Consider the following 16,396-nt stretch of genomic DNA (forward strand, 5'->3'; position numbering starts at 1 on the left):
GTGTTTCATAATGTACCTTTATTGGTGTGATGTCTGTTAGGTTAAAGTGACCCTAACACCCCAAGGTAACTTTTACAGAATAGAAGCCTGAAAATACTTACCTAGCTGGTAGCTGGTGTATTGAAAAGTCACAGTGTCTCCACTCTCCAACTGCTGCAAGTATTTGACCATCGAATGAGGGAAATTCTTGCTCCCACCAGCTGCTGTGGTTCCTTCCACCAGCCTGTATGTTACTACAGGACGTATGAGTCAGCAGAAGGGACCACAGCGAAGGCTGGTAGACAAAGGAAGTCAAGCCCTTGGCCACAAGGTATAACTAGATTAAGAGAATATTCAGGCTAAATCGTGCATTGCACTACGTTGGAGAGACTCACGGCCTCCCTCGGTCTGACTTTGGCTTTCGAAAGTTGAGGAGGTGAACAAGATGGAAAACCTGATTCTTTCTGGCCAAAATAGGCATGAGGCTTACTCCAAAACCTGGGTTCTCTGGAACATATTCACATTCACATTCTCAGAGGAAGGGAAAGCCCTATTTGCATCTTGAGTTCATTAAGACACTGTATACTAATGCCTTTGGTGCCCTTCACCCCCCTGCTGGCAACCCCACCATTCTTACCCCCCCCCCCAACTGTCCCTCTCTCACTTCTTCCTTTTGCTAGTTCTTATCTTAATGTGTAAAGTATTTTATCATGAGCATTCATGGGGGCAACAAAAACCTGACTCAGGAGACGATCCCTCATATTCCAATTTAGGCCCTGTTGAGTTTCTTGCTGATGGGTGCTCCCGAAGGTCACCCCGTCACTTCATGTTAACTATAACTGGTATTGTATCTTCTGTTGTTCTGGACCTCTCTGGGGTCACTTCATGCTTGTATTCTTCTAATGTGTTTTGCTGCTCTGTGTATGTTGGATACTTTAAACAAAAAATTTGAAATGTGAAAGAGAATATTCAGGCTTAGAAAGGTACAGGGTGTCTGTACTCAGGGCTTTCAATTCAGCCTACTTCAACCAGGGTGCCTTCAGATTTCTTTAGGGGTGCCTTGGCAAAATGCCTAAAAGTTGTCCAAAATAGTATATAAGCCAGCAGGTGGATGAAGCCTGCCTTTTAGTTACAGAAAGTCATAAGCTTTTATTATGCATCATTACAACCTTCAAGCTGCCAGCATTCTAACAACTAATGATGTCATTGGTTGATAAGGAGGTCAACGGGCACCTGCACAGCATCCTTGTTTGTTCCTCCCCTGCTCCCCCCATCAACACTTGGGTCATATTAGCCTAGTGAGGCAGAGAAACTGACAGAGAAGATAAACATTGGAACACTAGTCAATACCAGTGTGCAAAGGCATGTTTGCTTTAGAAAAGTCTCCAAACTGCGGCCTGTTGGCCGGATGTGGCCCTTTGTTTGCCTTTATGCCCTAAGGGTATTAATCCTTCCACCGATACAAGGCACTAGTCCTTCCACTGACACCAATGATGGGGCACCATTCCTCCATCTGACACCAATGATGTAATTTTTTTATTTCCACTGACTGCCAAGCCTATGACATTGTTTACTTCCACCAATGCCATTGCATTTTATACTCCTGCTGGCCATAGTTCTGCCCCTCCTAATATTTGAAGGGCAGTGAACTGGCCCTTTGTTTCAAAATTTGGAGACCCCTGCTGTAAAAGAATAAATCATCTCTAGTGTGGGGTGACCTACATGTGTGGATGTTGTTGCATTATGTAAAACCAATAGTTTAGTTTTTTACATTTTACAATGGGGTGCTTCGAGAATTTTAAAGGGTGCCTTGACTGGAAAAAGCATGAGAAACATTGTTTTCATTGTTTAAAATATCCAACAGGCTCACTTTTATTTATTTAGTTATAATGATAAATATTGAGTGAACTGCCTTTTTCACTACACTGTTACTGATTGACTTAATCTGATTTATAGCCCATTCTGAAAATTCTTCATGTTCAATGTCATCAGTAAGAATGGTTCACCTGGGTCTGTACGTGGCATTCATTTAGACCAATATAGCTGCATAACCTTCCTGGCTCTCTGGCTGCCATTAATAAGTTAGTTGAGTCAATCAGAAGATACGTTTGCTTTAATTTACCTGTTCTGTGATGCTTTCATGATATACGATAAAAGTATTGAGGTGAATCACATTACTAACTGCAGAAATCAGATCCATTAAATTTTTAAAGAGTTACCCCAACATTTTGTATTCCTGATATGTGCTTGTTGTACCATGTACATGTGTTAAAAGTATCCTCTTTGTATTGTTTCCTTTGGGTGAAATATCTGGTGATTATGTCAGTCCCCCCCCCCCCCGCACTCCTATTTTAAACTGACCACTCTGGGCAAAGCAGCACATCCTTCCCAGCATGGTCAGTTCTCCCTGCCTCTCCTCCAATGACCAGACTTGTGTTGACACACACCCCTGCACAGCTAATCACTTAGAAGATCATTATACTATTGCTTCTTCACCCCTACTTCTCCAAGCCCTTTATGCAGCTGGGAACAGAAATAATTTGATCACTTATAAAAAAAAGAAGCAAAGGTATTTATACTATGTGTGTGTGTGTGTGTGTGTGTGTGTATATGCAAAATGGTTTGCCTTTCATTTCTATTTTAAACTTAATAGGTTGTTTTACATTTACAAGGTGAGGGTTCACATACTTGAAAAAGTGAAATATCTAATTGCCACAAAAGCCATACTGTTAATAAAATGCCTTTACATCTCATTCTGCCGCAATAAATTTTCTAAATTTGCTACAAAGTGTCTAATTTTTCTTCCTTCACCATGGCAACAGTATTCAGTTCGTAGACAGGATTTCCCAGAATTTTCACTGGTGTAAATTAAGCTTGTTTCCTTAAAAGGAAACTATAATTGTTTGGGTCAATATTTATATATTTATATATAAATATTGGATATATAAAGTCTTCACACCCCTGTTAAAATGTCAGGTTTCTGTAATGTAAAAAACGAGACCAAGATAAATCATTGCAGAACTTTTTCTACCTTTAATGTGACTTATAAACTGTACAACTCAATTGAAAAACAAACTAAAATCTTTTAGGGGGGAAGTAAAAATAAAAAGATAAAATAAAGTGATTGCATAAGTGTGCACACCCTCTTATAACTGGGGATGTAGCTGTGTTCAGAATTGAGCAATCACATTCAAACACATGTTAAATAGGAGTCAGTACACACCTGCCATCAAGTGCCTCTGATTAACCCCAAATAAAGTTCAGCTGTTCTAGTAGGTCTTTCCTGGCATTTTCTTAGTCACATCCTACAGCAAAAGCCATGGTCCGCAGAGCGCTTCCAAAGCATCAGAGAGATCTCATTGTTAAAAGGAATCAGTCAGGAGAAAAGTACAAAAGCATTTCCAAGGCATTAGATATACCATGGTACACAGTGAAGACAGTCATCATCAAGTGGAGAAAATATGGCACAACAGTGACATTACCAAGAACTGGACGTCCCTCCAAAATTGATGAGAAGAAAACTGGCCAGGGAGGCTGCCAAGAGACCTACAGCAACATTAAAGGAGCTGCAGGAATATCTGGCAAGTACTGGCTGTGTGGTACATGTGACAACAATCTCCCGTATTCTTCATATGTCTGGGCTATGGGGTAGAGTGGCAAGATGGAAGCCTTTTCTTATGAAGAAAAACATCCAAGCCCAGCTAGATTTTGCAAAAACACATCTGAAGTCTCTCAAAAGCATGTGGGAAAATGTGTTAGGCCACTTTCACACTGAAGTGCTTTACAGTTGTTTTAACACTAAAAATAGCGCCTGCAAAGCGTCTCTCCTGTCACTCCAGTGTGAAAGCCGAGTGCTTTCACACTGGAGTGGTGCGCTTGTGGGATGTTAAAAAAAGTCCTGCAAACAGCATCCTTTGGGTGGTTTAGGAGCGGTGTCTACACCGCTCCTAAAATGCCCTGTCCATTGAAATCAATAGGCAGCGCTGCTGAAGCGCCTACAAAACGCTTCGGCAGCGGCGCTTTGCGGGCGCTATTAACCCTTTCCTCGGCCGCTAGTGGGGGTTAAAAGCACCCTGCTGAAAATCGCCTCTAAAACAAGGGTAAAGCGCCATTAAAACTAGCGGCGCTTTACCGCCGACGCTCTCCCCGCCCCAGTGTTAAAGTGCCCTTATGGTCTGATTAAACCAAGGTTGAACATTTTGGCCATAATTCCAAAAGATATGTTTGGCACAAAACAACACTGCACATCACTAAAAGAATATCATACCCACAGTGAAGGCACATGGTGGTGGCAGAATCATGCTTTGGGGCTGTTTTTCTTCAGCTGGAACAGGGACCTTAGTCAAGGTAGAGGGAATTATGAACAGTTACAAATACCAGTCAATATTGGCACAAAACCTTCAAGCTTCTGCTAGAAAGCTGAACATGAAGAGGAACTTTATCTTTCAGCATGACAACCACCCAAAGCGTACATCCAAATCAACAAAGGAATAACTTCACCAGAAGAAGTTTTGGAATGGCCCAGCCAGAGCCCAGACCTGAATCTGATTGAAAATCTGGGGGGGCGATGTGAAGAGGGCTGTGCATAGGAGATGCCCTTGCAATCTGACAGATTTGGAGTGTTTTTGCAAAGAAGAGCGGGCAAATATTGCCAAGTCAAGATGTGCCATGCTGTTAGACTCTTACCCAAAAAGACTACAGAGTGCTGTAATAAAATCAAAAGGTGCTTCAGCAAAGTGTAAGGGTGTGCACACTTATGCAACCATATTACTTTCGTTTTTTATTTCTACTTCCCTCCACCTAAAAGATTTCAGTTTGTTGCTCAATTGAGTTGTACAGTTTATAGGTCACATTTAAAGGTGGAAAAAGTTCTGAAATGATTTATCTTCGTCTCATTTTTTTTACATCACAGAAACCTGACATTTTAACAGGGGTGTGTAGACTTTTTACCCACTATGTGTGTATATATATATATATATATATATATATATATATATGTATATACATATATATGACACACACACACATACACACACTTGCTCAATTATTGTTTTACTAGTAAGCAGTTAACACATGACGAAGGATTGAAGGATTCCCAGAGCACTGTGGGTCCTCTAAAGAGAAAGCATAATAGCTTATGCTTGCCCTTTGACTCACTCAGTGTGAAAATGTAGACTAAACTATGCAATAAGGAAAAATGGTACTCTGACTCATTTACTGGAGTGTGTACATTTCAGCTTGAGCTCTGCAGACAGCAGACTATTCATACAGATCTGTTAAATAGGAAGTGAAGAGTGGAAGCTGTGCCCATAAAAGGCCGGCAGATGGCAAAGGACTAGTCACCAGCATTGCCTGTGGTCTTCCTGCATCTGATCTTTCCCCAATAAAGACTTACAATGCCTAGTTCTACACTGTCTCTGTGTTGAGGCGGCCATCTTGGTAAAGGCAGGATTTTGCTTCTCCATGTCAGAGCCGCCAGTAAGAAGAACAGCGAGCAGCACTGTGATGACATCACCAAATCTGACTCCAAATCCCATGACACTAGCAGTGCCTTATTCATGTTCAGTTCCTCTTCATGGAGAAACTAAAAAACATGTGAAGATTAGCCTAAAGCTCCACCTGCTGACTATAAAATACCCTTAATTAAAGAGGAACTGCAGTTTCCTCATAATTTGTGATAAAAACATCTTTGCCATTCTGAAGCTTCCCTCCAACCACTTTGCATATTATTTAAATATATACTGTGATTCTGTACTTGCCAAATATGCTGCAGAAATCTCCCTCTACTGAGTCTGGCTGCAGCCATTTTAACTGTGGGCAGCTGAAGCTGCTGCCAGTTCACTTCCTGAATTTACACAGACACACAGAGGCACACCTCCAGCCCTGCAGCTCTCATTGGCCCTCTTATGACTCATCCCCCCTCCCTTCCTGGCAAACTCTCACCAGAGTTAGAGAGAGAGCTGTGCATGATGTCATAAGCCTAGGCTTTTTACCAGACAAGAAAGAGGAAGTGGGCTGTATAAGGTATTTACTGGCAGAAAAAAAAAGTTTTAGTATCCAAAGTTTAAACAAGGGCAGAAGATTTAATAGACGGAAAGTTGAAAAAATGACTGAACTTCTGCTTTAATATTTGAAAAAAAGAAAAATATTTTTACAGTTGCCCCTGTTTTTACGGCCCAGGGGCTGTCTGTGTGAACTTACAGCAGTTGCAGTGAAATGATCTGTCTTAGTATCTACACAATAGAGAACAGGTAACAATCTGCAATGACGTTTACTAAAGTACCAAATATATAATTCAATAGTATAACTGATCTTCAGCGGTTTAATTTTTTTCCTAACAAAACTAAATTCTCAGTTTCTGCTTAGGTTCACACTGACTGCGGGAATGAAACTGTGCGAGTTCAGCTAAACTTGGGGGCGATTTCAGGGGCGATTTCAGAGATATCTATGCGGATTTCTGCACAGATGTCAATGGAAATCGCACCTCAAAAATCCCCAAAAGTAGTACAGAAACTACTTTTGGGAACCGGTGCGACGCAGCATTGCACTGATTCGGACGGTGCCATTGCCGGCAATTACAGCCGATTTGGCCTGCGATTTGACATGTCAAATCGCAGGCCAAATCGTTTCAATGTGAACCAGGGCTCAATCTTGTAATTATGTACTGTATAGGACTGACAGTTCTGTTCCTAACATTAAAGTATCTGTGTGTTTCAGCCTCTATCTGTGCTACCAGAGGAGTCAACTCCTGCCAGCAATGCCTCGCTGTCAGTCCATCGTGTGCCTGGTGCTCTCAAAAGGTAAGGACATTCGTCATCTCTCATCACTTATAAGAATATAGAGCTTCACGCATACACAGATTATTTTTGCTACATATTGTGGATGGCAAAAAAAGTGTGATTTGGTGGATTCAGAGTATACAGAACTGCTGCAAGTGATCTATTTCTGTGAACCCAGGGCTGCGCTACAATACTGTGGTGGGGCTATGCAGGGTAAGCAGAAGCTGGAGGAAAAAAAAGGACATTATGTATTATTTGGGTTTAGTTTTTTCTTTCATATTTGCCTTTACTGGCCAACTGTAGACAGTTGCGGATAAATCTAGGAGCAGGAATGAAGGGGTTAGGGGGGCCAGATTGCAATGAGTCACTTAACCCTCCAAATCTCACGTTGGCCATGCATTGGTCAGGTTTTTCGTTCAACCAACAGGTTGGACGAAAAAAAAACAGACCCAACTCCCCCATCCACACATTTGATGTCCTGCCGTCAGAATACACAGATCACTGCGGCAGCCTGAAGACTGCCGCGTTGATCGAGCGAAGATATACCAACAGGGCAGCTGACCAGAAGTCAATTGGTAGATCAACTTCTGTTCAACTACAGTGGCTACGGATGGGTCCCATGTATGGCCAGCTTACTGGGCGTTTAGATGGGTGCAGGAGACGCCAGCATTTAGGTGCAGTTGCACCATCCAGCCCTGCTGCCAGCAGTCTGTTCAACTCTATGAGAGGCTGAAAGCTGTTGCAGGGGGATAGGGCTGAGTGGTGCACCAAGTGGTACTAATCTTTAGAGCAGTATGTGCCCAGGGACGAATGCCTGGAACATAAGCAGTCTGGCACTTATATTGCTAAACACCTAATGTGCACGAGGTCTAATGATATTGTGCCACCTTCCTTTTCTGTGCATGCATTTCAGTGGTGCTCTGTCAAGGAAAACTTTCATCTTTTTACTTTAGTTTTTTAGATATTTAAGTGAGCGCGGTCAGATTAAAGAGTCCTGGTTGGGCAAAGTGACAATCTTCTCCAAAAGCCCCCCCATGTCCTGGTGACTCATCTCAGCATTTTGGATTTTCCACAACTTTCTGTTCTGGCAATAATCTTTTCTGGCAATAATCTGTGTCCCCCTAACCGGGGGACACAGAGACCAATAAAAATTTGACAGTGGTTCTGACCCATACCCCTGCCTGTCCTCCCCAAACACGCTCACTCTACCTGAAACTAAAATAAATAAATAAATAAATGGTTTGGATACAGGAAGAGTGCGGTGTACTAAGTCATCTGATGTTTTATAATTTGGGAACACCAGAAGAGGTACCTTCACTTCATAGTGTCTATCTCCTTTAGGAACATTAAGGAAACATCTAATGTTCATCTAACATTGAATATAGTTTATTTCCCATGTGTATATAGAAAGTACATATTATGCAGTGCTTTAGGGTACATAAAACAATCCATGACAGTCTCCTGACCAAGCTTGCACTCTAATCTCCCCATGGCACACACCATGAGCAATAGGGCAGGAAGTCAGTTAACAAACCACAATGTCTTTGGATTGTGGGAGATAACTGGAGCACCCAGGGGAAACCCATACAAACATACAGAGAAGGGACAAACTCCACACACAGATAGCATCCTTAGAGGGATCCCCCCCACCCCCCACCCCCGGGGCCTGGAGCTACAAGGCAAGACCCATAAACAGTAAATTAATCCAAAAGAGAGAATTGATACTTTGCATTTGCTCTGATGTGTGTGCAGACCTGAGTCCTGATGTGGAAATATTGAAATTTATATTTATATCAAGGAGCTTAAAGGGAACCGTTGTGAGGACTTTCTAATTAAATTACCATGCCCCGTTTTATGTATGTGTGTATATATATATATATATATATATATATATATATATATATATATATATATATATATATATATATATTGCTATAAGAACGTGTGTGCTTAATATATTTTTGGGTTTAATCTTGAGAGGTGGGCCTAGTTACTGTTTTCTGTATCTCAAAAGACCAAAGTCTGTTGTCTGTTGTCTGCATAGTGAATAAGTTTCACTATTGTCATTGGGGTGAGGAGCAGACATTGTGTCTCCACCTGATCATAAGTCGTTGAAATTCTAATTTAGGCTAAGATCAAAATGGGCTCTGACTCTTTTAAATCAAGAGATAGACTTAACGAAGGTAATCATGTTTCAGACAGAGAGGCAAAGAAGAGAGTCTAATGCTTAGGTGAGAAGCATGGTGACCAACTAGACTTGAATTTCAGCCAATCAGGATTCAATGCCAACGCTGAACCAAAAATTAGTCCAGTTGTGTGATTGGGGATGGGTAGTGAGGGAACATAAAAAGTCAAAGCTGCCACGGATGCGCTCTCTCTTAGGCTCACGGTCTAGATGAAACATGGTCACGTAAGGGCTGTCTATATAGTGTATCTGTATTATCTTATTTCTCTTTTCTTTTCTCTAACTTCTTTTATCCTAGGATTTGCCTTAATAGCATGTGTATGTCAATTGTAACCAAATCTCCTTTTTGCATTAATTATCTTTGTAGACTGGCAAAACTGTATTTGTAACATCACTATGCTATATTTGGTCATATCCGATTATTCTAACGTTTCTTTTCTGTATAAGTAAATTAGATCTTTGTATTTTAGCCCCATTATCATTCCTTATTGATTTCATGGGTTATAGCTGCAACTGCATTGGTTGATTCATATATGGATAAAAGGTTTTAATCACTTATGTTATGTATCATTAAGCATATAAGTGAGGTAGGTAAAAATCTCCATAACAGTCCGCAAGTGTAGAACTGTCAATACCAATTGCTATTGTTGACCCCCCTCGTTAAAATGCTATAAGGCTGGTTGGTATGTTGTATGTACAGTATGGCTTCAAAACTTGCTGAAAAAGTGATCTGTAACAAGCTTGCAGATGAAGTACTCTGGCCTTCCGCTGGCTTTATGCTTGTTCCAGATCAGTGACTCACATTACTGAAGCCAAAGACAGTCAGGCAACAAGCATTTTCAGTCAGCAATGTACAGTAAATGATAGATTTGAAATGAATGGGGAAGTTTTAAAACCTCTGTTAGGTTTTTATTGTAGTTCTGTATCAATCTCTTCAATGGGGGTGCATTCAATAATAAAATACCTGCCTCTGTTCTGACTGGGGCAGATATCAACCAGCACTGGAAGTAAGGGCAGATCTCCCAAACAGGGTCACAGATGGCAATCGGGGGCGTTACTAGAATAGCAAAAGACCTGGGGCACCTAGAGGAGGGAGAGAAGGCAGTATGCATGGTGCGATGAATGATGACTGGCTAACAGTGAAAGGGGCTTGAAGGGACATGGTTAAAGCGGTTGTAAAGGCTTATTTTTTTCCTACAATAATACACAAGTTATACTTACCTGCTGTGTGCAATGGTATTGCACAGAGCAGCCCCAAACCTCCTCTTTTGGTGTATTCTGCCAGCACTCTCCACTCCTATTCTTCTGTATGTGCCCCCATAGCAAGCTGTCTGCTATAGGGGCACGTATGTGGGTGTGCTCCCAAGTGCAAGTCCATAGAAACACACAGAGCAGGGGTCAGGAGTGCCTTGCAGGCAGAGTGCAGGGATCAGGAGCGCCTAGCAGGCAGAGTGCAGGGGTCAGGAGCGCCAAGCAGGCAGAGTGAAGGGGTCAGGAGCGCCTAGCAGGCAGAGTGAAGGGGTCAGGAGCGCCTAGCAGGCAGAGTGCAGGGGTCAGGAGCGCCTAGCAGGCAGAGTGCAGGGGTCAGGAGCGCCTAGCAGGCAGAGTGCAGGGGTCAGGAGCGCCTAGCAGGCAGAGTGCAGGGGTCAGGAGCGCCTACCACGCAGAGTGCATGGGTCAGGAGCACATACCACGCAGAGTACAGGGGTCAGGAGCGCATACCACGCAGAGTGCAGGGGTTGGGGTGCATAACATGCAGTGTGCAGGGGTCAGGAGTGCATAACACGCAGTGTGCAGGGGTCGGGAGTACATAACAAGCAGGGGTCAGGAGCCCATACCACGCAGAGTGTAGGGGTCAGGAGCCCATACCACGCAGAGTGTAGGGGTCAGGAGCGCATACCACGTAGAGTGCAGGGGTAAGGAGCACATACCACGCAGAGTGCAGGGGTCAGGAGCGCATACCACGCAGAGTGCAGGGGTTGGGGATGCATAACATGCAGTGTGCAGGGGTCAGGAACGCATAACACGCAGTGTGCAGGGGTCGGGAGTACATAACACGCAGGGGTCAGGAGCGCATACCACGCAAAGTACAGGGGTCAGGAGCGCATACCACGCAGAGTGCAGGGGTCAGGAGCGCATACCACGCAGAGTGCAGGGGTAAGGAGCACATGCTACGCAGAGTGCAGGGGTCAGGAGCGCATACCACACAGAGTGCAGGGGTCGGGGGTGCCTAGCACGCAGAGTGCAGGGGTCAGGAGTGCCTAGAACGCAAAGTGCAAGGGTCAGGGGTGCCTAGCACGCAGAGTGCAGGGGTCAGGGGTGCCTAGCACGCAGAGTGCAGGGGTCAGGAGTGCCTAGCACGCAGGAGTTGGGAGTGCCTAGCATGCAGGGGTTGGGGGTGCATAACATGCAGTGTGCAGGGGTCAGGAGCGCATAACACGCAGTGTGCAGGGGTCGGGAGTTCATAACACGTAGGAGTCAGAAGCGCATACTACGCAGAGTGCAGGGGTCAGGAGCGCATAACACGCAGTGTGCAGGGGTCGGGAGTACATAACACGCAGGAGTCAGAAGCGCATACCACGCAGAGTGCAGGGGTCAGGAGCGCATACCACCCAGAGTGCAGGGGTCAGGAGCGCCTAGCACGCAGAGTGCAGGGGTCAGGAGCGCCTAGCACGCAGAGTGCAGGGGTCAGGAGCGCCTAGCACGCAGAGTGCAGGGGTCAGGAGCGCCTAGCACGCAGAGTGCAGGGGTCAGGAGCGCCTAGCACGCAGAGTGCAGGGGTCAGGAGCGCCTAGCACGCAGAGTGCAGGGGTCAGGAGTGTACATAACACACAGGGTGCAGGGGTCAGGAGTGCATAGCACGCAGAGTGCAGGGTTCAGGAGTGTGTAATGCACAGAGTGCAGGGGTTAGGGTACATAACACACAGGGTGCAGGGGTCAGGAGTGTGTATTGCGCACAGACCAGCATGCATTATATAGAGTTCAGGTTAAATATCTCCCTCCCCCAAGCACACATCTCTCTCCCCTCCTCCTCTCCAAGTACATTCATCAGTACATGTCTCTCCCTCCCCCAGCACACAGCTCCCCCCAGTACACTCGCCAGACCTCAGATAACGTGGCAATTCACAGTGTTCAGAGTGAGGTAAAGTCCTCCCCTCAGCTGTGTGACACATCAGAGCCAAGAAGAAGCCTCCCTACCACGGTATGTGAGGTCTGACAGTTGGGTTGCTGTTTCTCAAGTCTGCTGGTGGCCTCAATGCCAATGACACTGAAGTGGCAGAACTTTGAAAAAAAACAAAACAAATAGTAGGCAGTCGCAACATTGGGACCTGGGGCACCCCACAAGAGATCCGAGGTATGTGCTCTGGGTGCCTGATGATAGCGGTGCCAAGGACTGCAATAAAAACATGCCAGAGGTTCTTACCCTTCCCCAGTCAAACAAAAATAAAAAAAATAAATTTTTACTGGATTTTGGCTATAATCCAAATTCTCCTGCATAGCTATGCAGCCATGAACCTTATTTGCAAGATATATGCTACAGGCTGTTCTTTAGCTGTTTAAAAAGATACAAACATGCTGGGACTTTGGCCCTCAGCAGCTCAAAGCCTGCCTAGCACATCCCGCAACATTTGATCATTTTTTTTTACTTATTCATTAGCATGTCTCCCACACTCCTTCGTGAACACAGAAGAGGTCAGTGGCTCCCGTCAGTCTCCTAAAAAGGCAATGTTTCCCTGGGCTTGTACTCCACGTGGTGTGGTGACTCCCAGACAGATGTAAAATCTTGACTACATGTCCCCACCCTCCATTGCTCCAGGCCAGCTCACATCTGGCAATCCTCTTCTCTTCGGAGTTCCTTCTACCAGAGCTGACTCCTAATTACAATAGGAAATTGAACTAAGAAAGGGTGTATGTTTTAACTAATCTTTTTTTTTTTTAACAGACAATCGCTGTGCTATTAAGAGAATCGATCAAGAATGCCTATTTTTTATTATCTGATTCTCAATTTTTTAATTCTTATACCAATGCAGTAGTCTCTTCTCTCAGAAATACCCATATCCCTTGTTATGAAAGAAAATCAGCATGGAGAGAAATACTTTGTCTGCCATTTGCTGGCCCTCTTCTGAAAATGCTAGTTGCCTGGATGCGTCTAGTTTTAGTTTGGGAGTCAGAGACCTGGAAAAAGTATGCAGCGAGTAAAGCCAGGACTCCTGAACTGCATACTGAATGGGTAAGGCCCCCTTTACACTCCACGTATCTGGAATCGCAGGCAGAATCAGAAAGATGGGCAAGACAAGCAGTGCTGGGACAAGATCAACTAGAGCCCAGGGCGAACATGCCCAAATTGTGCCCCCTCCAAGATGTAGGAGCATTATGTATCAGCAAAACCCCCCCCCCCCCAAAAAAAAATCAAGCACTAACCTGCATGCTTACCCCCTAAACATAAATCCCCCCTCCTCCCAGTACAAATCTTCCCCCCCTGCTGAAATCCCCTTCCCAGCAGCACGAAGCTTTGGTGTTGATTTACTAAAGGCAAAAAGACTGTGCACTTTGCAAAGTGCAGTTGCACACTGTAAGAGCAGTTGCTCCAGAGCTTAGTAAATGAGCAGAAGCTCTGCTGACTTTCATCAACCAATCATGTGCAAGCAAAAATGTACTTTTTTTATTTTCCTTGCATGTGATTGGGTATTCTTTGCAAAGTGAAGCTTTACCTCATTTACTAAGTTCTGGAGCAACTGCACTTGCAGAGTGCAAGGTGCACAGTCTATTGGCCCTTAGTAAATCAACCCCTTTGTCTTCCCAACCCCCCAGCTCAAATCGTCTCATTCCCCATATGCCCCCAGCACAAATCCACCCCCCCTGAAAAAAATTCCCCACTCCTAGTAGAAATCCTCCTCCATCCCTTCTCCAAATCCTCCCTCCCAGCACAAATTCTCCTCAATCCCCCATCTTAGCACAAATCCCCCCCAAATGTCCCCCTCATAGCACAAATCCCACCCCCCAACATATTACTTTTTCTAGCACAAACCCTCCCAAAATTCCCCCTCCTAGCACAAATCTTCTTTCCCCATCCCCCCCTCTCAACATAAATCCCCTCAAATCACCACCCCTAACACCCTCCCAACACAAATCCCCTTCCCCCAAACTCCTTGTGGTTCCCTCAACTCATGATACCCCGCGGCAACTCAAAGCCCCCGCCACTCCCCCCCACGCTGTCCGCACTTACCCCATCTAGGTGGCAGGGATCGGACATCTATGGAGCGGCGGCGGGGTTCAGGCTACCATGGAGCGGCAGCGGGGTCTGGGCATCCATGGTGCAGCAGCAGGGACCAGGCATCCAGGCATCGGCGGGGACCGGCGGCTCTTCTCCTCCTCACTTCCACTCTGCATCTCCTCCCCTCCTCCTAGGCGCCCAATAGGATTGCCTGTGCTTTCAGCCAATCGGGTGACAGTTATCAGTCCCGCCTCCCGATTGGCCGGGAGGAGGATCAGTGTTGCAACAGCGAATATTCATACTCTGTTGCAACACATCTGGGTGGGCTCCGGACGCATCCCGAGCCCACCCTATTTTGAAGCTTAATAGAGCCTATGGCTGTAATTCATGCGCCCAGTGACCCGAAAGGGGTCGGACCCATGAATAGGGGCGGCCGCAGCAGGCATGGATAGAGTCATGCAATGCATGACTCTATCCATTACTCAGATAGGGGGTGGCTGATTTTATCATCCAATCATGTCCAAGCTAAAATTATGTTTTTTATTTTACTTGCATGTCCCCCTCAGATCTACAGCGACTTTACTTCCAAGTGCACTTGTAAAGCAAAGTGGATTTGTCTTTAGTAAATAACCCCCTATATTTGCCTTTAGCAAATCAACCCCTTTGAGGACTGAAACACTTTTTAATATATACAAGCACTGAGCACTTTTAAAAGCATTTGGATTGACTTTATGTAATTGAAAATGAACTTGTATTCTATATTTAAGAGCCATTCATAAATAGGTTTTTTCTTAATCTGCATTCTTATACTATTTAATAATATTGCTGTTTTGCACATTATTTTACTTGTGCACAGGATATTAAATATTTTTTCATGATTGTGTATTTTTTCTCACGTATATGTAATTTGTTCAGTATAAGCACTTGTGATTTTGTGGACATTTAAGAAGACAGTGCACTTTTTTCTTTTGTAATAACTTTTTGGATCCAGTATTCAGAATTTTTAAGGTGCAGCAGTCCCATATTTTTAACAACTAATGCCCCGTACACACGGTCGGACTTTGTTCGGACATTCTGACAACAAAATCCTAGGATTTTTTCCGACGGATGTTGGCTCAAACTTGTCTTGCATACACACGGTCACACAAAGTTGTCGGAAAATCCGATCGTTCTGAACGCGGTGACCTAAAACACGTACGTCGGGACTATAAACGGGGCAGTAGCCAATAGCTTTCATCTCTTTATTTATTCTGAGCATGCGTGGCACTTTGTGCGTCGGATTTGTGTACACACGATCGGAAATTCCGACAACGGATTTTGTTGTCGGAAAATTTTATAGCAAGCTCTCAAACTTTGTGTGTCGGAAAATCTGATGGAAAATGTGTGATGGAGCCTACACACGGTCGGAATTTCCGACAACAAGGTCCTATCACACATTTTCTGTCGGAAAATCCGACCGTGTGTACAGGGCATTACAGGTTTTCTTTTAAGATTGCCCTGTATTTGGCTCCATCTTTCTTCCCGTCTACTCTGATAAGCTTCCCTGTCCCTGCTGGAGAAAAGCATCCTCACAACATGATGCTGCCACCACATGTTTCATGGTGGGGGTGGTGTGTTCAGGGTGATGAGCAGTGTTAGTTTTCCACCACACATAACGTTTTGCTTTTAGGCCAAAAAGTTCAATTTTGGTCTCATCTGACCAGAGCACCTTCTTCCACATGTTTGCTGTGTCCCCCACATGGCTTCTCGCAAACTACAAACGGGACTTCTTATGACTTACTTTCCACAATGGCTTTCTTCTTGTCACTCTTCCATGAAGGCCAGATTTGAGGAGAGCACGACTAATAGTTGTCCTGTGGACAGATTCTCCCACCTGAGCTGTGGATTTCTGCAGCTCCACTAGAGTTACCATGGGCCTCTTTGCTGCTTCTCTGATTAATGCTCTCCTTGCCCGGCTTGTCAGTTTAGGTGGATGGCCATGTCTTGGTAGGTTTGCAGTTGTGCCATACTCTTTCCATTTTTCGATGATGGATTGAACAATGCTCCATGAGATGGTCAAAGCTTGGGAAATTTTTTCATAACCTAACCTTGCTTTACAGTTCTCCACAACTTTATCCCTGACCTGTCTGGTGTGTTCCTTGGACTTCATGATGCCGTTTGTTCACTAAGGTTCTCTAACAAACCTCAGAGGGCTTCACAGAACAAAAAATATTATTAAACCGCGCTAAGTACTAAAAT

At 44.5% G+C, this 16,396-nt stretch overlaps 1 protein-coding gene across 1 annotated transcript in view; it reads left to right on the top strand.

Moving 5' to 3' along the window:
• Window positions 1–16,396, top strand: part of ITGB3 (integrin subunit beta 3) — a 135,877-nt gene that overhangs the window by 8,298 nt on the left and 111,183 nt on the right. Inside the window, exon 2 of the mRNA XM_073607661.1 lies at window positions 6,697–6,779. Coding sequence (XP_073463762.1) covers window positions 6,697–6,779 — 83 coding nt within the window. The remainder of the gene's footprint in view (window positions 1–6,696; window positions 6,780–16,396) is intronic.

The sequence above is a fragment of the Aquarana catesbeiana genome, linkage group LG12, assembly GCF_042186555.1.
Source record: "Aquarana catesbeiana isolate 2022-GZ linkage group LG12, ASM4218655v1, whole genome shotgun sequence".
Classification (NCBI taxonomy): Eukaryota; Metazoa; Chordata; class Amphibia; order Anura; family Ranidae; genus Aquarana; species Aquarana catesbeiana.